We start from the raw sequence: 24,853 nt of genomic DNA on the forward strand, positions 1-24,853 counted from the left end.
AAACGCTGGGCTGGAAGAAGCACAAGCTGGAATCAAGATTGCCGGGAGAAATATCAATAACCTCAGATATGCAGATGACACCACCCTTAAGGCAGAAAGTGAAGAGTAACTAAAAAGCCTCTTGATGAAAAAGTAAAAGTGGAGAGCGAAAAAGTTGGCTTAAAGCTCAACATTCAGAAAACGAAGATCATGGCATCCGGTCCCATCACTTTATGGCAAATAGATGGGGAAACAGTGGAAGCAGTGTCAGACTTTATCTTTTTGGGGCTCCAAAATCACTGCAGATGGTGACTACAGCCATGAAATTAAAAGACGCTTACTCCTTGGAAGGAAAGTTATGACCAACCTAGATAGTATATTCAAAAGCAGAGACATTACTTTGCCAACAAAGGTCCGTCTAGTCAAGGCTATGGTTTTTCCTGTGGTCATGTATGGATGTGAGAGTTAGACTGTGAAGAAGGCTGAGTGCCAAAGAATTGATGCTTTTGAACTGTGGTGTTGGAGAAGACTCTTGAGAGTCCCTTGGTCTGCAAGGAGATCCAAGCAGTCCATTCTGAAGGAGATCAGCCCTGGGATTTCTTTGGAAGGAATGATGCTAAAGCTGAAACTCCAGTACTTTGGCCACCTCATGCAAAGAGTTGACTCACTGGAAAAGACTCTGATGCTGGAAGGGATTGGGGGCAGGAGGAGAAGGGGACGCCAGAGGATGAGATGGCTGGATGGCATCACTGACTAGATGGACGTGAGTCTGAGTGAACTCCGGGAGTTGGTGATGGACAGGGAGGCCTGGCGTGCTGCGATTCATGGGGTCACGAAGAGTTGGACACGACTGAGCGACTGAACTGAACTGAACAGTATGTGATGTTTAAGTGTACACTTTTATGAAAAACATAAAAGCATAAAAACAAATGTGGACACAACTTCATGGTAGTGGATGACTGGTGGCAGGGGGTGGACAGGGCAGAATGACACACGGGGTTTACTCTTTATCTGTAACATTCTATTTCTTTAACCTTGAAAAATACAGCAAATACAGCAAAATGTAAACATGTTAAATCTGAATGTAGGTACACAGTTGCTTCTTGTACTCTTCATTTTGTGTGTTTAAGCTATTTACTAAAAATAGATACAGCAATCACTTGGAGGGCCTGAGGGACATTTTGCCTGAAGCTAACCTACAGTATGTTTAAAGAAAACAGAAGGGAAGTAAGTATGACTTCAGTTCAATAATGCAGGTAAAATCCTATGGTTAAAATAAAACCTGAAGAACAGCCAAAATTAAGCACGCTAACATAAGCACGCTAACAATATTGCTACAGGAGAATTAAAAGTGTACTGGGGAGAAATCGTGCTTGAATAAGCTGGGTATTTCTTTCTTTCTTTAAAGATTTTTTTAAAAAATATGGACCATTTTAAAAGTCTTTATTGAATTTGTTACAATATTCTTCTTTTGTTCTTTGTTTTTTGGCCATGAGGCATGTGGGGTCTTAGCTCCCTGACCAGGGATCAAGCCCACAGCCCCCTGCATCGGAAGGCTAAGTCCCAACCACTGGACTGCCAGAAAAGTCCCTAAGCTGAGTATTTCTAAGCGAAATACAAACCTTTTCACTGGGCAGGGCTGCGTCTTTGTTGACTAACAAAATCTTAGATGAGTTCTTTTTATCCGAAGAGGATTCTGTCTCTATCAACTTCTCATCCTCTCTTAAGGCAGATTTTGAAGAATCCAAACAGTGGGACTGCTGGATGGCGATCAGCTCACTGTGAATAATAAAACCAAACAAAAACAGGCATCTTGAAACAATAACAAACATATGACACCAATACTCATACAGAAAAGCATTTCAACAGGACAAAAAGAGAGATTTTTCCTTTTTCATGAAGAAGCTGAAGTTTGAATAGAATGTATAGATTCGAATAGAATATTTATATAGGATATTATAAATTAATGCACACCCTTCACAGCAAGAAAACAAAGTTCTTTGTTAAAGGGTAACTACAGAAGAGAGAATTGTCCTCCTCTCTACACCTTCTGGAAAAAACAGCAAAGAAAAGAAGGTTTGAGGGATAGGATCATCCAAGAGAGATAGGGGAAAGAAATGAATACAGTATAAGGTTAAACGTGTAGATTTTAGGTTTTCAGCGTGAGATTGATTTTTGCTAATAGTTTTTTAAAAGTTCTTTTCTGAAAGTTGAATGGCACTGTTATGGGTCCTTAATTCTTCTACAGGATCTCAGTAATTAGAGAACAGACACATGTAGCTAAGTTTCTGGGCAGGTTATTAAAGTCTGGGCTCAAAGCAGAGAGCCTGGAAACAGGCCCTGGAAACCTCCTTCTCCCACGGACCTTCTGGATCAGTCAGGGCAGCTGCTATGGCTTCTCTGTCCACAGATACACCCCTGGCTGTCAAATGGAATGGAGGTATAAATGTGAAGAACATTTTGGTCAGATGATGAAGTGTGCACACAAGTTCTTATAATCTAAGGAAGAATGGGAAAACATGATTATCTTTTCTACTTAATCATGCATTTGTCATGCGATGCCTTGGCATGTGCCTCTGCTGGAAGAACAAGAAGTCACTTGAATTATTTCAAGCCAGGGAGGTCAAAAGGGCCTGGAAAGAAAACTCAGAAGTTGCTTTGGAATTTCTTTCATGCCTTAAATTTAATATATGTCCACTGTACTCTTAAAACTGTCTAACACAAAATTTTTCCCTTAATATATGCGTGTTTTTGTTCAGTAGTGAAAAACAGGAAGTTGTGTCCTACTGGGATTTGTGATTACTTAAGGCAATCTTTTATTAAAACCAAATATGAACAGGTAACATTTAGTGTAGCAACCAATTTTTTAAAAAGCTTTTGCAACTGACAGAATCAGTATATGATTTTTAAATGACTCAGGCTTCTAAACAGGCCAAATGAAAACCCAAACAATGAAAATCCCCAAAAGGAATTTTTAACTATAAAGTCCTATGAAAGGCAATGTGATGATTCAGATAAGGCTCTCAATAGAGAAACTTTATTCTTTCTATAATTTAAGGTCAAAGAGCAAGGTTTTCTTTAAAAATAGCACAAGTTAGGATAGTGCCCCACAACTACCTACAGGATTCAGCAACGGACAGTGGGATGAGCCTGAAAGGGCAGCATTTGCTAACAACTAAGAAGAAGGCTGAGCGCCGAAGAATTGATGCTTTTGAACTGTGGTGTTGGAGAAGACTCTTGAGAGTCCCTTGGACTCCAAGGAGATCCAACCAGTCCATTCTAAAGAAGATCAGCCCTGGGATTTCTTTGGAGGGAATGATGCTGAAGCTGAAACTCCAGTATTTTGGCCACCTCATGCGAAGAGTTGACTCATTGGAAAAGACTCTGATGCTGGGAGGGATTGGGGGCAGGAGGAGAAGGGGACGCCAGAGGATGAGATGGCTGGATCGCATCACTGACTCGATGGACGTGAGTCTGAGTGAACTCCGGGAGTTGGTGATGGACAGGAGGGCTGGCGTGCTGTGATTCATGGGGTCGCAAAGAGTCAGACACGACTGAGCGACTGAACTGAACTGAATGCATTTTCTTCTCTTAAACAAAATAAAAAATACAGTCAGATAGAAATGGTCAAAAGGCACAAACTTACAGTTATAAGAACTAGAGATTTCACATACAGTAGGATTAATAACATTTACACTGCTGTAGGCTATATACGAAAATTGCTGAGAAGGTAAATCCTAAGGGTTCTCATCACAAGGAAACAATAATTTTTTTTTCTTTTGTATCTATATGAGATGATGGCCATTCACTAAACTTACTGTGCTCATCATTTTCTGATGTACTTAAATCGTTACGACAAACACCTTAAATTTAGACGGTGTTCCACATCAGTTATATCTCAATAAAACTGAAAGAAAAAGGCCAATAACTGTTACCAGCTTGTTAAATACAAATATTCTTTCTCCTGCATGATTTTGAAAAGTAAGAAAGTTTGGGAGATGTAAACTGAACACAAAGGCCAAAGCAGTCGGATGTATCAATAAGCCAATGCAGGCCAGGAGAATGTCTTATCTGGGGTCTAGGGAATGTAATCTGGACATGAAAGAAACAGCTTATCGATTCAAAAGGATCCAGGCTGAGGAATGCCCCAGAGCAGCATTCTACTCTGTGAAGTGACCTCCCCGTTTGTTTTAAAATAAAACATGTTTGCTCAGCTCATGACAACTTGCTGTGTTGTTAAGCAAAACCTTTGCCTCAGATGCTGTCCTAGGCACAAACTTCTCACTGGAATCAAGTCTCTGTGCAATCAAAAACTCAACAGCCTGTGCTGTGATGAAAAGAGGAAGTGGTGTGTCAAACGCAATGTCTGTTGCAAACGCTGCTTGCATTTCACAGCTGGCATGAAGTGGCTCCTGCAGGCCTTTTCTATTTCTAAACTCAGTAAGTAGGCTCCCTGGGCTTCCCCGGTGGCTCGGCGGTAAAGAATCCACGTGAAAATGCAGAGACGTGGGTTCAATCCCTGGGTCAGGGAGATCCCCTAGAGGAGGAAATGGCAACCCGCTCTAGTATTCTTGCTGGAAGAATCCCATGGACAGAGGTACCCAGCGGGCTACACTCCATGGGGTGCAAAAGAGTTGGCTACAACTTAGCAACTGAACCACACCACCAAGTAGGCTCCCTGGGTGTTCACAAACGTGAAACGAGACTGACCTTGTCGAAGAGTTGTACTTGGTCCCGCTGGCGCTTCCTGAACAAGTGCACACAGATTTGTGGCGCACGACCCTCTGCACTTTGGAAGGCTTGAAGATGCTCATCCACTCCACGTCAGACATGTGGCCCGGCGCTTCGATTACGAAGTTACTCGGGTGGCAGCACTTGGACTCCCACATGTCGCTTTCATCCACACAGGCTTCATTTCTGTGGCAACAGGAGACTCCAGGCCTTTCCAGGTGGTCCTGATAGTCGACATCCAGCTTTTCTGGCTGCTTTGAATCAGAACAGCTGGCCAGGCCCAGGTAAACGTTGACGTCATGCCATTTATCATCAGATACAGATGTTGATGTTTCTGAGGGTTGCTTCTCTTCGTTCTGAATCCCAATTCCATTCCCTTTGTGTGATTTTGCGTGGATCTTGCAAAATGTACTTTTGTGTTCGGGTTCAATCTGGATTTTTCCTCCCAGAGACCAAGACTTTTGTTTCTCCACTAAGTCTTTTGCAAATAGAGATGAGATAGCAATTACACTTTTTCCCCCAAATGAAGTATTAACCTGTAGTTTCTTCTCTTTGCATACATCACAAGAGCTCTTGTCTGACCTAGTTTGCTGAACCAACGTGGTCTCAAATTTTTGGTCCTTAACCAGTGACTTCTGATTTTTCTCCCTCTTAAAATCGACTTTTAGGTGGTTATTTTCAAGGTCTGATAAACACATGTCTCTGCTATGGTGGCATTACAAAAAACGGGAAGTTATAAGATACACTTGATACTATCATTCTAAATATTTCACTCAAACCTCATCAGTTGAGCTAAACCCTAATAAGACCCATTTGTCTCAGTTGAAAATAGAAGATAGGAATTTTATATTCTTCGGAGCCCAGTTTTAGCCCAGCCTCCTCCAGGAAGTCTTTCTGATCACCAAGCCCACATGCCCACTCCCCCATGTCCCATCCTTAAGGTCTACTATACATATGTCCATACTGCAAATCACTATCTTACTGCATATATGATCTAATTCATCAGAGAGAGACTCTCCTATTACAACTATAAGGCTCGCTGTTTCACGAATGTCCTGTCTAAAGATGCTTAAGGGTGTTTTTCACATATGAAGCCATTTTTAATCCCCCTAGCACCTAGGACGGTCGTTAATACACACTCAGTGTTCTGTAAATACTTGTTGACTGATCTGTTATTTCTTTTCCTAATTCTATTAGTTTCACAGTAAACAGAGCTAAAGCCAGAACTGAAAGGCAATGGGGATTCAAGGTACAGAGATAAACTGGACAGTGCCAAATGTGTTCACCATACTGTATTCTGACATCCCACTTATCTGCTACACCTATGTAGCTATGTACCGAAAACCAGTGTAAAGTAAAAATGACACATGTGCATAAAATAAAACTCATTGTGACAAACCTTTTACTACAAGGTTAAAATTCTCATGTCACATGTGTTCAGGTGTTCTAATCTATATGATTCTGATTCTCCTTCTAGAATAGGAAAGGCCGCTTTATGTTCTTAAAGAATAACTTCAATTGTCTAGCCCAGGTGCCTCCCAGAGGAAATGAAGTACAAAAAGGAAAGAGAGACAACTGGTTAGGGGCTTCTGCCTGCTGGAGATCGCCGGCTTCGTCTGATGTTTATTAGTAGCAGCTGCAGATGCTGGGATACAGAGCGATGGTGTTAGAATCCCCAGTAAAAGACCCGAAGAAAAGCACAGCGAATGCAGCAAAGTGTGGGGTGAGTTCCCAGTCTTCCTGTCTGCAGCAAAACCCTGCAACTCCTGACCACTCCCGACCCCGAATGCCAGCCTCCTAGGGAAAGGAGCGTGCCACTGGGCCCAGCTTCTGCCCTTACGTGGAGAAATGGGAGTTCCCCGAATGCCCCCTACTTTCCACCACTCCCTTACTATTTTGGCTGGATATGTGGACTAAACTGAACTGTGGGACAGTTGCATGCTTGTTAAATTAAACCACTCTTCATATGTTTATATTTTACTTTTACAGAAACCAATTTAATTCACATACTGCCTGTTATAGGTAAGAGCAGATATCTTCTTCTATTAATAAGGAAAATGGAAAGATCAAGCTGAGAGCAGAGGTCACCCTCAGCTGAACTTCTACTGCAGTTATTTCTACCATTCTTTGATGTTCTTTCTTTTAGATAAGCATAATACCCAGTATATCTTTATTCTCCCTATTCCTAGCCCAGTGCCTAAAATACTGAGAGTTCTGAATAAATGATTCATCTCTGTAATGTCTACTTTACCTCAAAGCCTTCTATACAACACACACACACAAATAATGTATTTAATGAAATTTATCAAATAGTTTAATTAGGATCATGCCTAAATTCTAAATCTAGTCTCACTACAACCCAGGATTAAAATGATAATTATTAGCTCACATATATTTTTTCCCATTTACTCCCTGCTATCTAGGGAATAGTAGTAAGTACTGACCCATAGTAGGTACTTAACAAATATTGATGAATGATGGAAATAAATACAATATCATATTAATGGCATCTTACTAAGGTTACCTGGATTCCATGCCCTTTGATTCCTCCATCTTTGAGTCATATATCTGTATTAATTCCTGAGAATTTTCCACATTGAAATTAAGAAACTGCAGATCACGCTGTTGTTTTACGTAAATCTGCCGTAGATATCGATAAATCAATACAAAGTGTAACGACAAAGCTAAAGCAAGCCAACAATTGGGTGTTTCAGACACTAAAACGTATCAGACAGTGGCTAAAGACATATGCTGAATATGTTTGCTTTCCTTTTTCCTATGTTAGCACCAAGATTTGTTAGTATAACCAGTCTCCTTTACTATAAGCAAGACTCTATCTGCGAGGTTAATACGATTGATACACCTTTAAAGTAGTCAGGATTCCAGAAGCACCATAAACAAAATCACCAGGCATACACTTTTCCTAATTTGATGTCTGTTTATAAATGTTTCCCACTTAATAGTGAAGAGTGAGTGGGGACGTACCTGTCTCAGATTATGCAGCTCTGCATTCATGCGTTCTTGCTTTGACTTTGCGATATCAAGTAGCTCATCTTTCCTTTTTTCTCTCTCTGCTATTTAAGAACAAATATTATTAAAACATTTTTCACCAGCCACATCAATACACACCTCTTCATTTCTGACAATTGAATGTGCACATGGCTAACAATTTTTTTTCACACTCGTTTCTGAATTTTAAAATTGCAAAATGGATGTCCAGGAAGAAGTTTAATCTGTGATTCTAACTAAATTTGAAAACTTTTGCAATATAATTAATGCTAAGTCAAAAAAGTATTCCAAACTGTACAAACTCTATGATCAAATGACGTGTGTGTGTCTGTATGTACATATGCATTGAAAAAGGCTGAGGGCAAGCACACTGAAATATCAAAATAAGTTATTTTTAGATGTAAGGATTAAAGAAAATTATTTTCCTTTTTTGGGGGGGAGGGGATGAGTTCTAAATCTCTAAAATTTAATACTTTATTCTTTACTTATTTATTCACATTACACAGGTAACTTGTAAATGCATTTTCCTTATAAAAATCCAAACAACATATTACTTTTATCAACATAAAAAAAAAACTAACATTACAAGGGGAAAAAAAAATCACTGTTTTCTTCAGCATGTAAGTCAATCTGATATAATCTCACAATCAGGCTATTCCTATGTGATCTTGCAAACCAAAGACTTAGGATACTTGAACCTATGAGGTGACCCCATAGGTAGATAAACTTGTCTTTCCATTTTAATGAAAGCCCAGGACTCCTTTACAGACTTTCTATTTCTTGAGAACTCTTTTTACCTGATAGGTAAGTAAGATTCAGAATTGTCTTGAATATACACTTGAATATTACACTCAATTTCCTAGCTCAGAAAGAAAAAGAGGTATTTTTTAAAATATTCATTCTTTTATAAAGACCATAAATATTCTGCTGAAATGGGGACACTTCATTATTACTAGAGTTGGAGTATCAGTCAGTCAGTTCAGTCGCTCAGTCATGTCCAACTCTTTGTGACCCCATGAATCGCAGCACACCAGGCCTCCCTGTCCCTCACCAACTCCCGGAGTTCCCTCAGACTCACGTCCATCGAGTCAGTGATGCCATCCAGCCATCTCATCCTCTGGCGTCCCCTTCTCCTCCTGCCCCCAATCCCTCCCAGCATCAGAGTCTTTTCCAATGAGTCAACTCTTCGCGTGAGGTGGCCAAAGTACTGGAGTTTCAGCTTCAGCATCATTCCCTCCAAAGAAATCCCAGGGCTGATCTCCTTCAGAATGGACTGGTTGGATCTCCTTGCAGTCCAAGGGACTCTCAAGAGTCTTCTCCAACACCACAGTTCAAAAGCATCAATTCTTCAGCGCTCAGCCTTCTTCACAGTCCAACTCTCACATCCATACATGACCACAGGAAAAACCATAGCCTTGACTAGACGGACTTTTGTTGGCAAAGTAATGTCTCTGCTTTTCAATATGCTATCTAGGTTGGTCATAAATTTCCTTCCAAGGAGTAAGCATCTTTTAATTTCATGGTTGCAGTCACCATCTGTAGTAATTTTGGAGCCCAAAACAATAAAGTCTGACACTGTTTCCCCATCTATTTGCCATGAAGTGATGGGACCAGATGCCATGATTTTCATTTTCTGAATGTTGAGCTTTAAGCCAACTTTTTCACTCTCCTCTTTCACTTTCATCAAGAGGCTTTTTAGTTCCTCTTCACTTTCTGCCATAAGGGTGGTGTCATCTGCGTATCTGAGGTGATTGATATTTCTCCCGGCAATCTTGATTCCAGCTTGTGCTTCTTCCAGCCTAGCGTTTCTCATGATGTACTCTGCATAGAAGTTAAATAAGCAGGGTGACAATATACAGCCTTGACGTACTCCTTTTCCTATTTGGAACCAGTCTGTTGTTCCATGTCCAGTTCTAACTGTTGCTTCCTGACCTGCATACAGATTTCTCAAGAGGTAGATCAGGTGGTCTGGTACTCCCATCTCTTTCAGAATTTTCCACAGTTTTTTGTGATCCACACAGTCAAAGGCTTTGGCATAGTCAATAAAGCAGAAATAGATGTTTTTCTGGAACTCTCTTGCTTTTTCCACGATCCAGCGGATGTTGGCAATTTGATCTCTGGTTCTTCTGCCTTTTCTAAAACCAGCTTGAACATCAGGAAGTTCACGGTTCACGTATTGCTGAAGCCTGGCTTGGAGAATTTTGAGCATTACTTTACTAGCATGTGAGATGATGCGAAGTCAATATTTTTAAAATGGGTTCAGAACTTGGCAAATGAGAACCCACAGAAAAGAAAGATCTGAAGTGCTATGTGAAGTCTTGCACCAGAAAAAAATATTAGTATTATGCTTAATGAGAAATCATTTCATTCACTCAGAAGTGAGAGAGCAACAATAAATGTTTAACCTTAAAAGAACCTACTATATTTATAAGAAGTTCAAATGAAATGCACAAAATGGCCCTCTATTACATGAATGGATTTTGAGTCAATCAGATGCAGCCTAAATCGAAATGTGCAACTCCTATGGTTTATTAATAGTTCTTTTCCACGTGTCATTTTTCTATTGGATGAAGAATACAAATATTTATTTTATCATTGCTTTACATTTGGAACATCACAGAAACCATCCAAGGACAAAGGCATGAGCTTTGCTGGGGACGGAGACTCTACCTAGACAGGTTCTCTGCCAAGTGCTTGCTGGTAATCAGAGCAGGGCCAGGTGGAATAAAGCACGAGGAGTGACCTGTGAAAAGCCACCACCTCCTACCCAAACACGCTTAATGCTCAGCCCTTCCAACCCGGGCCTGCAGTATCATCTTATTTCAAAAAGGTAATCCACATGCACAGAACGGAGGACACAGCACAGTGAAAGCTACTGCCTCGGGTTTAAACTACTACGTCTCCTCATTTCTGAATTGATTTCCTTGCATTAGATGAGTCAACACCATAACAAAAGCCTAAAACAGCAGTGCACTTGCAATATTTATGAAGCCCCATTTAGTCTGTATGAATTCAATCCTATGCACAGAGAAAACAATAAAAGAGGGGCCATAGCTCCTTTCACAGGGGAAGTGATGCCTATCGGCCTCTAGGCCTCCTGGCTGCTCTCTGTTCTACCCACCTCTCATTTTCAACAGCATCTAACGTGCTGGTGCCTTCCCAGTGTTTAGAGATACTTCTTTAGGGCACAGCACGGCCCCCTAGACAAAAGCTAACGACTTTATCTGGCATCGAAAGGGCGATGCTAAGTGTATTTCAGTACTGCCTTAACTGTCTTTAGAATCATCTACTGTTGCATAAAACAGAACTGCTTCCTTAGATCTGACACTTTCCTCCATGGCTGGATCACTAGGGACCACAGTGGAGTGGGCCTGCCTATTTTCACACGTTGGTTACTGAAAACAAAGAGATACGGAACTCTCTGCTGACACCTGCCTGAGCAAGGCAGCCTGAGGACAGCAGCATAAAGAAGGGGCGCTGGCCGTCTGGACCTGCTGAGCTCCAGTCAAGCCGTTGTGCCTTTCACTGCCTGAAAGACCTTCACGCAGTCTTAGAGAACTCCCAGGACCACAGAAATGTAAACTAGCATGTTTTTTTAAAAAAAAAACTTCTTATAAGCAACATGGACAAATGAAACCTGTCTCTAAGCCTATGTGAAAACTTCAGTAAGAGGGAAAATGAAGTTTTGAATTAAAAGTACATTTCTAAGGCATCTTCCAATCTCAAATAAAATGTGTTAATTTTCAGCCATGGCACCTGAGAGCATATTATCATGTTAAGCCTTTAAAAATTATTTTTAGGCATAATTCACTTTTATCATTTAAGCGTACAAAAATTGTTCTGAGACAGTGGTTTGAGCAGAAAAAATGTTTAAGAAATAAGCTTAGGAAATGATTAAAAAAATTATTTCACAAAATGGATTTGTTGGAGTATTAGCTAACAAATTACATATACTTCACCTAATAATACCTAACAGAAAGAGTAGAAATAGATGAACCAAAAGAAAAGGAGGTTATTTATTAAAATATCTTGTAAATTTTTCTCCATCTTCTGACCTTTCATAGCATTTTATTCATAGCATTTGTGTAACACTAAATTCTCTGTGGGCCTTGGTCACTAACAGAGTGCCTGGCAAATATACACTGATCCAAAGATTGTGTGAATTCAACTGTAAAGCCACAAATATATGTATCTTTATGTATACATCCAAATATATGTATATCTTTATATATGTATCTTTAGCTGTGTGCATGCTGTATAGGAGAGTATTGCTTTGAAACACAGCAATCCTAGAAATAACAGAAATAGTGACCTCTAGTGGTAGAAAACTGCATTTCTCCTATCTTAATCACAAGAGATTAAAATTAAGAATTCCACTTTATTTGAAAAAAAAAAAAAAAAAGTAATACCGTATCCTGTCCTTTAACTTACAGAAATGTATTCTCTTCCTAGAAGGAAGAACATTGAGGGTATGTATGAGTAGACCCAAAAATGTTCATTTAATTTCTATTTTGAATTTTATCTCCAAATCTATGATTTTCTTAATACAAACTACGAGAATTAAAGTCCAAAAAAATCCTGGCTGGCAGGGCCATATATGGATCAGATCTATATCTCAGTGATTCTCAGTTGGGAGTAGAGAAAGGAGGGGCTACACTCTAACATACTGGGGTGAGTTGGGGTTAAAAGTGCAGGAGAATATGGCAGCCGGTGGAGAGATGTGTGTGCAATTTTTACACTGCACATTATTGACAAACTTGCTTTCAAATCATGAACAATTCATCTCCAATATTATTATTTTGGGGTCATACTGATGTAACAAAACACATGAAGTTTTCCGACTGCAATAATTACAGGTGATTTATTTGGAAAACTGAAAAAATGTTGAATTTCTAATTTTTACCTAGTGTTTGCAAAAGTATGAACATCCTCCCTTCTTTGGCTCATAAGATTCTTTCTTAATGAATTTTTAAGCCAAGTGTTACATTTTTAGTAAGAAGTATAGTCACATACTCAAGCTGGAAGGGACAGCAGTTCCTCATTTTACAGAAGGGAACACTGAGTTAACTGGGAAGCATGATGACAGCTTTAAAATGTCCCGTATGGTCTCTGTTCATTTCTCAAAGAGTGTTAAAATTAATTACATAAATACATATAGTATTTTGAGGCAGGCACAGTTCATTTAGCCCACCATGGTAGTACCAAAGAAAGTACAGGTTACAAAATATATAACTATTCAATCACTTAAACAATCTATTTTTACCAGTAAAGACCAATTCGTCATGCAGGTAACTCTTCTCTTGCTTGAGGCGAATGATCTCTTCTCGTTGTTCATTATTTTCTGTTGTCTTTTCATTTAGATCCTCTTCACAAATAGAAGGGGGAGAAAGTCCTCAAATAAATACTAGTTTCTAGAGGAATATACACTGCAAATACCTCTCATGTCCTTAGCACCCACTTCCAATCCATATGAAGTCCTGCTGGATCTACAGCTAAAATGTCCTGTATCTGACATTTCACTGCATGCTTGGCAGTGATCCTGGCCAAGGCTCCCACTGTCTCCATGCATGAACCTTGCCTCTTCCATTGCAGCCTGATGTCCACAGAGCCATCAGGGCCATCTGCTGGCACCACTTCTCTGCTAAAAGCCCTCATACTACATTTAGGATGAAATATAAACTCAGACCCTTAAGCCCTGTACAGCCTGGCCCTGTCCTTTCAATCTGTTCCTTTCACTTGCCCCGACCCCCGAACCCACCCCAGGGCTTTTGCATTTGCTGTTTCTTCTGCCTGGAAGATCTTGGCCCAGATTTTTACATGACTAGTTCTTCCAAGTTTCAGCTCAAATGTTCTCTTCGAAGATGTCTTTCCAGTGCGCTCAAACTAAATGAGTCTCTGTCCCTTACTCTCTGGCCCACTATCCATGACCCTGTTTTTATTTTATGTTTTTTAAACAAATGTTAAATTTCTAAAATAAGGCATAAAAATTGATAAAACAGACTTCTTTTTACTTTTAATCTTACCTAGGTATACATAACATTCAATAAATGTACTGAATGCCTGCAATATACTCCAAGGGCTGTGCTATCAGAGTCCATCCCTGCTGTGAAGGGGCTTATAGTATGATTATGGTTTTAGATGAAACTACAAATGGACACAAAATTATCATTTGCCAGGAGTCAGGGCATCATTAGAACAAGATTTTAGCAGGTGGAGTCTTTTAAACTAAACCTGTCACAATAACCTTTCCCAATTTCAACAGTAACTCCCTGCCTCACAAGGGGCCCCACCTGGGACAGAGGCAGAGTAACCACACCATTGCACCACTTTGTCATTCTAAGGCTGCCTGTTCCACTGTGAGAGTCAGTCCTCAAGTCCAACTGATGACCACTTACAAATGCAATCATCTGGGTGTGGAATTAAGACCCAGATAGCTCCTGAATCCAACAGCTTCTTCTGGGATACAGCTGGGAAAAGCCAGAGACAAGTGGGCCTCCCCCTTTACCCTCTGTAGATAGATAGATACAGATTCAGTCGTGTCCGACTCTGTGACGCCATGGACTGTAGCCTACCAGGCTCCTCTGTCCATGGGATTTTCCAGGCAACAGTACTGGAGTGGATTGTCATTTCCTTCTCCAGGGGATCTTCCCAACCCAGGGCTCAAACCCCGGTCTCCTGCATTGTAGACAGACGCTTTACCATCTGAGCCACCAGGGCTTTGTAGACAAATGCAAATTTTTACTCTATCACCTAGATCTACCTCCAAGTATGTAGCACTAACCTATCTGCCATACCCAACCTTTGTTTCATTAGAAAACTTCAAGGAGTAGAATAAACCATGGAGTTACTGTGAGAATGAAAAAGGAAAAAGGAGGACACAAAAGGAATTCTCCCCAAAAAAGAACATCCACTGAACAGCCACTCTGGTAGTCTGTGTTGTAGGTGGCAACTCCTTATCCCTCCCTGCATTCATTCCTCAATTTTTTTTTTTTTAGTTTCTCCCATAAAAGGACAGAGGATATTTTTCCATTGCCTGACTCTGGGTTCACCCATGTGATTCACTTTGGCCACAGAATGAAGGGCAAGTGATGGTATGCCAGGCCCTCTTATCTTTCTGCTTCCTCTCTTAAGTTTCTGCCTTCACCATGGGAAGAAATGCCCATACTACCCAGCCGGGGAAAAGATGCTCCAGTGGGCCCAACAGAGATCAGCCAATTCCCTAGTGGCTTCCAGATAAATGAGTTTATCAAAGGACACCACTGAGATACCATCGTTGATTGCCACAAGGCATATAGTAGCAACAGTTAACTGGTACAGCAAAGGCAGGATTATTTTTTAAATATAATGCATTAGGCAGTTTTCCCCACTCTTGCTATTCATCTTGTAACACAAAAACTGCTGCATAATTCTATACAAATGAACATTTCATGATGGGACCTAATGCTAACAACAGACCTCTTCCCAGTTATCAGATTAAGTGAACTCAAATGAAGAAATATATTCCCAAGATAAAACACCTCCATTTAGGCCTCTTCCTTACCTTTTAATTTATTGACTTCAATCTTAAGTGCCTTCAATTTCTGCTTATAATCTTGCTTTTCTTTCACAATACAGGTCTCCACCATCTTAGCATCACGTAAGGCATGCTCTAACAATTTAAATTTACCCGAACAGTCAGCAATGTGATTGACTGCCTCAATAATATCTTTGTCCTAAAACCCAAATTTGAAAACTGTTACATTTTAAAATGCCAATTAAACAAGATGACACTTACTGAAATCTCATTGTGGAGCAGGGATAAATTGGGAGACTGGGATTGACGGGTACATACTACTATATAGCCCGACATATATAGAGAATAAATAACTAGTAAGAACCTGCTGTATAGCACAGGGAACTCTACTCACTACTCTGTAATGGCCTATCTGGGAAAAGAATCTAAAAAGAAGTGGGTATATGTGTATATATAACTGATTTACTTTGATGTACACTTAAAACACAGAACATGGTAAATGAACTGTGAAAAGTAAAAGTGAAGTCGCTTAGTCGTGTCCAACTCTTTGCGACCCCAGGGATTGTGGCCCACGGAATTTTCCAGGCAAGAGTACTGGAGTGGGTTGCCATTTCCTTCTCCAGGGGATCTTCCTGACCCAGGGATCAAACCTGGGTCTCCCACATTGCAGGCAGAGGCTTTACCTCTGAGCCACCAGGGAAGCCCTAACTGTACACTAATAAAAACTAAAAAAAAAAAAAAGACCACATTGTGTAACTGGGTACCCAGTTGCAATCCAGCGCTTTCCATGTGTTAACTCATTTAAGCCTCATAGTAACTATCTGAGGTAAGAAATATTGTTATTACCCACATGACAGAGGAGTAGACAGGAAATTGGCCACAATTACACAAGCTGGGTTTCCTTGGTGGCTCAGGAGGTAAAGAATCCACCTACAATGCAGGAGACCTGGGTTTGATCCCTGGGTTGGGAAGATCCCCTGGAGGAGGGCATGGCAACGCACTCCAGTATTTTGCCTGGGGAATCCCATGGACAGAGGAGCCTGGCGGGATGCAGTCCATGGGGTCACAAAGAGTCGGACATGACTGAGTGACTAAGCATAGCACAAGTTAGTGACAGTTTTGATCTGAACTTGGCTGGCTGGCCCCCAAAACCATGCATGAACCACCAGTTTGCAGTCTCAGAAAGTCTAGAACCAAACATTTGATTACCTATGAAACTATAATAGCAATAGGAGGACTGGAGGCCCTGGAGTGGGCTGTATTTTCTGGATTACAGATAAATCCCAGAGGCCCTCTCTTCCTTTCCTTCTTTTCAGCTTCTTAAGACGACAGACTCCAAGACCTCATCCCAAACCTACCCAAGCCAGAACCTCTTATTGTTGAAGTGGTTGTTTTAATTACATAAAAGGTATCTATCTGCTTGTTGAAAAGCAATTCAAATAACACCTGAAGGTATGAAAATAATAAGTAAAAGTACTCTCCCCACCACTCATAGGGAATATCGATTATCAGCAGGTTTCACCTTTGCTTAAGGACAAAGGTTTCTGTGGTAGCATCATATATGCGTTCCTGAAACACTTCACAGTTTGCATATCTCACGTTAGGAGGATTTATGGAAAAAATAGGGTTGGGGGAGATCATTCAAAAACCGACAGGGGTTGGGATGCAGCAGATGGAACTTTGTGATCAGATAACAAAGTAATCTGATAACTTCACAGTAGTCCTATTAAGTACATGGACACAGTTAAGCAAATGCCATTGCACACACACCAGTCAGGCAATCATTTTCAGCATCTCAGTACTGGCAGCTTTACCAGGACTTTGCTTCAATGGAAACTGTAGGGGTTGCTGAAGCCAGGAAACTGGTCACTACTTGATTAAAGACAACTCTATAGATTTTAGTATTTTCTCTTTAATTTTCTGAAACCTTGTCCCTGATCATGTGGTGGAAAAATCACATTATACCAGCATCACTTCTCTAGTCACCTGTGGTCAAACACATGTGTCATCAAATAGAAGAGACTGTTTATCAGGACTTCCCTGGTGGTCCAGTGGTTAAGACTCCACACTCCCAGTGCAGGGAGCATGGGTTCGATCCCTGGTCAGGGAACTAATTCCCCACATGCTGCACGATGTGGCCACAAAAAAAAAAAAAAAAAGATAACTGTTCATCAACCACTGTTTATGGCATATTAGTGACTATATCAACTGCTGATTGCTAAGTTTTCTTTTCAATTAAAAAACATTAACAAGTAATCTGACTGCTAATAACTTTATGAGACCTAGTAGTAGAATACCTCAGAAGAAAATCAGCTAATTCAGGCATGCTAGACCGTGGAACAGGCCTTGAAGACAGAAACCCACAGTGGAGTTCTGCCTCCTCTCAATGCCTTGGGCGCGTCATTTTAAACTTGTTTCCCTCATTTCTAAAACCAGAATTTTAAAAAAAGAGAGTAATATTGATAGCTCAACCTATCTGTGGGTTGCTGTGGGACTTAAGTGAGATAAGGTACATGACTATACTTTGTCGACCACAAGGTGCCTGCCACATGGAGGCATCATTATTCTGCGTTACCTTCAGCTTTATCATGGTGGTGAGAGCCTGTTCACGAGCTTGCAGTTGTCCCACTTGAGCAGAAAGTTCCACTAGCGTGTTGCTGAGATTTTCATTTCTAGCCTACAAGGAAAAAACGCAAAACACTAACCCAGTCATTTAAAAGCTTTCACTACTCTCACCAGCCATAATCTGTGCTCATTCTTTTTGTTTTTTCTTTAACCTTTTCAGTAACAAAGGGAGCTATTTAAGCAGTCATCAAAAAGCAACACAAACATCTATTTCCCCTCAGTTCTTATGATTCCCTTCTGAATTCTATCAGTTATGTTTATAAACGTGCCTTCTTCCTAATGGTCTTTTATGTATACTTTCTGGTTGGCGAGAAAGAGGAACATGAACGGGAAGAATGAACAGAAACTGGATTAGTGAGAGACTTCCTTGGCTAAAATAAAGTAGCATTAAGAACTTCTGTGCATCTTTTTTTACTTTATGTTGAAATAACTTCACATTGAGGTATTCTCACTTATCAGGGATTTTTTTAAACCATAGATCTAGATTTGACGGAGGAAACTTAAATGCATATTACTAAGAGAAAGAAATCAATCTGAAAAGGCTATATACTCTATGGTTTCAACTACATGACATTCTGGAAAAGGCCAAACTATGAGATCAGGGGTTGCAAGGGACTGCAATAAAGAAGAACAGAGCAAAGAGGGTTTTTAGGGTTGGGAAAATATTTCGTATGATATTACAATGGTGGTTACAGGTCATTATTTGTCAAAACCCACAGAATGTACAACACCAAGAGTGAACCCTGATGTAAACTATAGACTTTGATCTCTCACCCAATGATGTGGCAATGACATGTCACTGGTTACAACAAATGTATCAGTTCCCCTGGGATGCACAATGTCCATAGTGGAGGAGGCTGGCTGGGGGAGGGGGCGGGGTAGGGGGTATCTATGAGAAATCTCTATACATTCCACCCAATTTTGCTATGAACCTAAACTTCTCTAAAAAAACAAAGTTTATTAATTTAAAAAAAGAAAAAAATCTCCCTGCTACAGACTGAACTGCATCCCCCCTCAAATGCATATGCTGAAGCCCTAACTTCCAATGTGATGGTGTTTGGGGGTGGAGCCTTTGAAAGGGAATTAGGTTTAGATGAGGTCATGAGGGTGGGGCCCTCAGGATGGGATCAGAGCCCTCAGAAGAAAAGATACCAGAGAGCTTGCTCAGGTGCTGTCTCTCTCCCTGTCACATGAGGACGTGGTAAGAAGGTGACCATTCCATTTACAAGTCAAGAAGAGAGCCCTCACCAGAAACCAACCATGCCGGCACCACGATCTTCAACTTCTAACCTGCAGAACTGTGAGGAAGAAAATCTCTGTTTTTTAAGCCTTCCCTCAGTCTATGCTATTTTGTTATGGCAGCCCAAGCTGACTAACATACTTCCATTTTTTAATTTAACATATCAAGAGATTCTGGGCTTTCCTTGTGGCTCAGTTGGTAAAGAATCCGCCTGCAATGTGGGAGACCTGGGTTCAATCCCTGGGTTGGGAAGATCCCCTGGAGAAGGGAAAGGCTACCCACTCCAGTATCCTGGCCTGGAGAATTCCATGGACTATATAGTTCATGGGGGTCGCAAAGAGTCAGACAGGACTGAGCGACAAAGTTCACTTTCACATCAAGAGATTCCATTGATAGTTTTCACTTATTTTACAGCTAGAAACTGTCTAGAAGAGTAATCTGAAAAAAAAAAATTAAGACATAAAATCTATACAATTATTATGAGTTACTAAGATTCACTATATTACCAAGATCTATACTGCTATCACTATGAAACAAGAAAATGAAGGCAGTTAACAACAACAGCAAAAAAGGCTTTCTCAGGCTTCCCTAGAGGCTCAGTGGTAAAAATCCATCGGCCAGTGGATTCGATCCCTGGTCCTGGAAGATCCCACATGCACCACAACTACTGAGCCCGGGAGCTGCACCTACTGAAGCCGGTCCACCCTAGAGCCCTTGCGCTGAAACAAGAGAAGCTACCACAATGAGAAGCCCGCATACCACAACGAGAGAGTAGCCTCTACTCTCTGAAACTAGAGAAAAGCCCTTGCAGCAACAAAGACCCAGTACAGTAAAAAAAAAAAAAAAAAAAAGATAAATAAATATTTTTAAAAAGACTGTCTCACTGTGCCTCTCAAAAAAGCATGAGCTCAAAAGATATTTGATGACTCATCAGCCAGGACTGAAAACTGAAAGACCACTCTGACATTTTGTTCCCAATATGCCACTAACATGAGGTAGGTATTCGTTTCATCAGATTAGACACAGTTATTCAGGAAACATAATTTGAAGCTGCGTGATGATACTGATCTCAGACTTTGAGAAAGACTTTTAAAATTAACCCACTGTTGATAAAATGAAGGATGCTACCAAACAAATGGCCTAAAGATTAAAAAAGAGCTGTAATGAAGTTTCATCTTCAAGACAAAACAACACTGCTGCTGCTGCTGCTAGGTCACTTCAGTTGTGTCCGACTCTGTGCGACCCCATAGACGGCAGCCCACCAGGCTCCCTGGTCCCTGGGATTCTCCAGGCAAGAACACTGGAGTGGGTTGCCATTTCCTGGCTAACCAAAGCTCACCATCCGTATAAAACTGTGACGCTGAATGGATGGGTACACTTTTATACACACACACATTTAATGGAAATATTTAAGTCTATGAACTACTTTAATAACTGAAACACAAACAGAATTTGGGCTAGCGAAGCTTTCCTGAAAACCAATCTCACCGGTTGACTTTGTCGTACAGCAGAAACACAACATTGTAAAGCAATTACACTCTAATAAAAAATTAATTAATTAAAAAAAATAAAACCAACCTCAAGGTCTTCAGAGAGGAGAGAGGAATGGGTTGCCTTCTGGGCCATCTCCTGAAGCTGTAGTTGAGTCTTCTGAAGAGTACTCTGGCATTCAATTTGGTTCGATTCAAGGCTTTTTACCTTCTTTGTGAGTGACTTGATTATTTCAGTCCTTTTATGTAGTTCACCTGAGGAAGATTATTTTCAGGCAATGGTTTAAAAGTAAGGGTGCTAAGGAATCTTTCAAAGGTTAATTCTTCTTTGAAAAGTTTTTATTACAAAATGCACAATACTGTACTCTAGTCAAGACACCAGCAGCAACCCAGAGCCCTGTATGTCAATTCCTGAACAGTCTCTCCAATTCCCCACCTTCCAACCACCATCCTGAGCTTACTCATTTCCTTGTTTTTTATTACAGTTTCACTATCTTTGATCACATCCCTAAAGAGTTTAATTGTGGGAATTCTGTTTGCTGTTTTTCACTTAAGATTATGATTCTGTGAATTCTCTAGTGGTCCAGTGGTTAGGACTGTGCCCTTTCACTGCCAAGGGCACAGGTTTGATCCCTGGTCCGGTTACTAAGATCCCACAAGCTGCACTGCAGGGCCAAAAAATAAAGATGATGATCCTGAGATGTGTCCATGTGGCTGTGTAACTCCTCCTTGTGCACTGTCATTCCTACATAATAACATTATATGATCATGCCAACATTTACTTATACATTCTACTATTGATGATCATTTGGACTGTTTCCACTTCACAGCTATTATGAACGATGTTGCTCTGAATATTCTTGCATAAGCATCTTCATGCTTTTGCAAGAGCTCCTAAATAAAATGTGGTCCCTCAGACCAGCAGCACCAATATCAACTGTGAACTTGTTAAATATGCAGATTCTTAGGCCACAGACCTACTGTATCACAATCTACTTATTAGTAAGATCCTGAGGACTTCCCTAGTGGCTTAGATAGTAAGAATCTGCCTGCAATGCAGGAGACCTGGGTTGGATCCCTGGGTCAGGAAGATTCCCTGGAGAATGGAATGGCCACCCACTCCAGTATCCTTATCTGGACAATTCCATGGACACAAGAGCCGAGTGGGCTACAGTCCATGGGGTTGCCAAGAGTCGGACACGACTGAGTGACTAACACTTTCACTTCACTTTTAGGTAATTCACTTGCATACTGAAGTGGGAGTATTCTTCCAGAAGTGGAAATGCAGAGCCAAAGCTTGGTATATCTTCAACTTTACCAGAATTGTCACATGATTTTTCCAAAGTAGTTGTACTAATTGACTCTCCCACCAGCAGTCAATGAATCTTCCCTTGCTCCACAATTTTACCAGTACCTGGTATTTTTTGCCAGTCTGTTAAGTGTAAGAAGTCTCATTACGGTCTTAATTTTCGTTTTCATTTCCCTAATTTACGAGTGAGAACTTTTTTGTAAATTTATTGGCCAGTTTTCCATGAAATGCCTATTCAAATGTCTTGATCATTTTAAAACCAGATACTAATGGTTATACAGGCAGACTTCTGAGATATTGTAGGTTCAGTTCCAAACCACTGCAATAAAGGGAATATCATAATAAAGTGAATCACACAAATACTTTGGTTTTCCAGTGCATATAGAAGTTATATTTATATGGTAGTATATTGTATTCTATTAAGTGTGCAACAGCATTATTTCCAAAAATCAATGTGTACACCTTAATTTAAAAATACCTTATTGGGACTTCCCTGGTGGTCCATTGGTTAAGACTCTGTGCTTCCAATGCAGAGGGCACAGGTTTGATCCCTAGTCAGGGAACTTAGATCCCAAATGCCGCATGGCATGGTCAAAAATTAAAACAAAATTAAGTTTAAAAAATAAACAAAGACTGCATTATATGTATATATGTGTGGGTGCATACAGTTAGAGTAAAATCAGATGGTCATCAGGAAATTGAAAAATTAATCATGTTTAGACTGTCATTTACAGAATCCTTTGTGTAATAAAAGCAAAAAAAAAAGAAGGGGATATATGATTATCTCTCTTATTTTTTTTGACTGTGTCGGGTCTTAGTTGCAGAACCCAGGTTCTCTGGTGGAGGCATGTGAGCTCGGTAGTCATGGCATGAGGGCTTAGTTGCCCCATGGCATGCAGGGTCTCAGATCCCCAACCAGAGATCGAATCCACATCCCCTGCATTGGATTCTTAACCAATGGATCACCAGGCAAGTCCCTACTTTTCTGTAAACAGATCTAGTATCTCCTCCTCTAATATATTCCAGTAATATTAACATAGTCTGACTGTCAATAGAACAGTCAGATTTTAGGATAGCACCAAAAGGATGACAGTTAAAATATGGTACAAAGGGAAATTTTTGTAAGTCACTTTTGAGGTTACTGTAATTTTAAAAGATGACTGTTTTAAGTACTTGAGATCAAGTTCAATATCAAAAGTTTAAAATCTTTGAGTCAGTTCAAAAGGAATGGTCAGTTCAGTGGCATCTTTATTCATATTCTAGCTCAAAACTGATTTCCTTCAGGTTCGCTCTTGACCCTCCCTGTCTACTGGAGCTGTTTCAGCACTCTTTCTACAGTTAAGTATTAATACTTTGCTTGCCCTACTTTAATTCACATTGTGTTTGTCTGTCCTGCTGTGAATGTTCATGAAATCCTATCTTCAATTAAACTCTAGGACAGCAGGGACTGTGTTGAGATGTTCCTTCTCTATTTTTCTCATGAGCACTTTCAGTATGTTGGCATGTACCCGCGCTAGATGGATGATGCTGAATGTATGTCTGACCTTCTAATTTGCTGCAACGTTCTTCCAAAGTCAACACTTTCTGCCGATCCTCTTCCCATGAAAGAAGTTGTCTCTGATGTACTGCAACCATATCATTGAGCTCTCTATCTCGATCTTTTAACTCTCCAATGAGCAGCTGCAGCTCTTTCCGTTGTTTCTCAATAGTGGAAATCTCAACCTCTGACCCGATGTTCTAAATATAGAAAGTAATTTCCAAACAATTATATTGGGTTGGCCAAAGGAATTTTAGGGCCAACTCAGTATCTTCTTTTGCTGCCAATTCAAGGTAGCAACTTGAATCAATAAATTTTATTTCTTGATTACAACATGGTGGCAAAACTATGTATATTTAACATATGCTAACATCTACTATACACTCTGTCTCTATCATTTTCTGTCATACCAAACACACTACTCTTAAAGAGCAGGACCAGCTGTAAAACCTCCATTGGTTAATCACAGATAAACCCATTTCTGCATTTTTTTTCTTTGCTGTCAACCCTCCTTGTATCAATCAACAATATTATCCCCCATCTTATACCCCCATCTAGCAATTCTAGAACAATTAAGTAAAGGGAAACAGGAAGTAAATATTGTTTAAATATAACTGGTCCAAATTCAACATACCTACTTAAAAACAAATTTTGTAAAGGAAAAATTTCAAACATACACAGAAGATAAAAGAACAGTATAATGAACTCACATTTGCTCAGTAGCTAGGTCTTACTACTATCAAAAATTTTGCAATGTTTCAATCTTCCTTTTTCTTTTTGTGGTTGATAAAAAAATGTATTTTACTTTTAGATACTTTGGTATGCCTCTCTAAAAATGAACATTTTTATATAGCCAAGATGCCATTTTCATGCCTAACAAAATTATCTACAATAATTTCTTTTAGGCATACATCATTTCAAAGTCTAGTGCAGTCAAGTTGGTCTCAGCTAAGTGGGAATCCAGAATGAGCCACTTGGTGGCTCCAAGACCTTGGGCAAGTTACTTAACTTTCTTAACCCTTAGTTTCTTTGCTGTGAAATGGTAGTAACACTATTTTGATTTCTTAGTCATGTGGATTAAGCAAGATAAGGTCTGTAAAGCACTTCCCATTGTGTCATTAAAATGACACACTATTGTGTCTTTAAAAATCAATCAACAATTAAATCTAAAAGAGAAATGGAAAATTTTTTCCAGCCAACCTGAGGATTGTAACCTGGGAGACAGTCTTTCAAAAAGCTCTGAGAACCATTCTGCCTGTAAGATGTCAAAACACAGTTACATATGTTTTCAAAACAAAGCATTGAAAATACATCAAAATAATACATTCACCTTTACACAGTTCAGATTTGCACAGACAAGGCAAGTGGTGGGTCATTGTGACCCCTTACATGATTGAAAAAGGAATGCTATCTACTAAGG

The 24,853-nt window shown here is 40.0% G+C and overlaps 1 protein-coding gene across 1 annotated transcript in view; it reads right to left on the reverse strand.

Annotated features, from left to right (window-relative positions):
• The window catches only part of CCDC62 (coiled-coil domain containing 62), a 44,417-nt gene that overhangs the window by 16,521 nt on the left and 3,043 nt on the right, over positions 1–24,853 (reverse strand). Inside the window, exons 3-12 of the mRNA XM_086346147.1 lie at positions 24,634–24,688; positions 23,441–23,633; positions 20,676–20,842; positions 17,808–17,909; positions 15,260–15,431; positions 12,983–13,084; positions 7,696–7,784; positions 7,235–7,350; positions 4,690–5,415; positions 1,602–1,758 (exon numbers count right to left, since the gene is read on the reverse strand). Of these exons, the coding sequence (XP_086202273.1) occupies positions 1,602–1,758; positions 4,690–5,415; positions 7,235–7,350; positions 7,696–7,784; positions 12,983–13,084; positions 15,260–15,431; positions 17,808–17,909; positions 20,676–20,842; positions 23,441–23,633; positions 24,634–24,688 (1,879 nt within the window). The remainder of the gene's footprint in view (positions 1–1,601; positions 1,759–4,689; positions 5,416–7,234; positions 7,351–7,695; positions 7,785–12,982; positions 13,085–15,259; positions 15,432–17,807; positions 17,910–20,675; positions 20,843–23,440; positions 23,634–24,633; positions 24,689–24,853) is intronic.

This window comes from Bos grunniens, chromosome 17 (assembly GCF_055505025.1).
Source record: "Bos grunniens cultivar Pamir isolate PY7600 chromosome 17, Bosgru_T2T1.0, whole genome shotgun sequence".
NCBI classification, from domain to species: domain Eukaryota; kingdom Metazoa; phylum Chordata; class Mammalia; order Artiodactyla; family Bovidae; genus Bos; species Bos grunniens.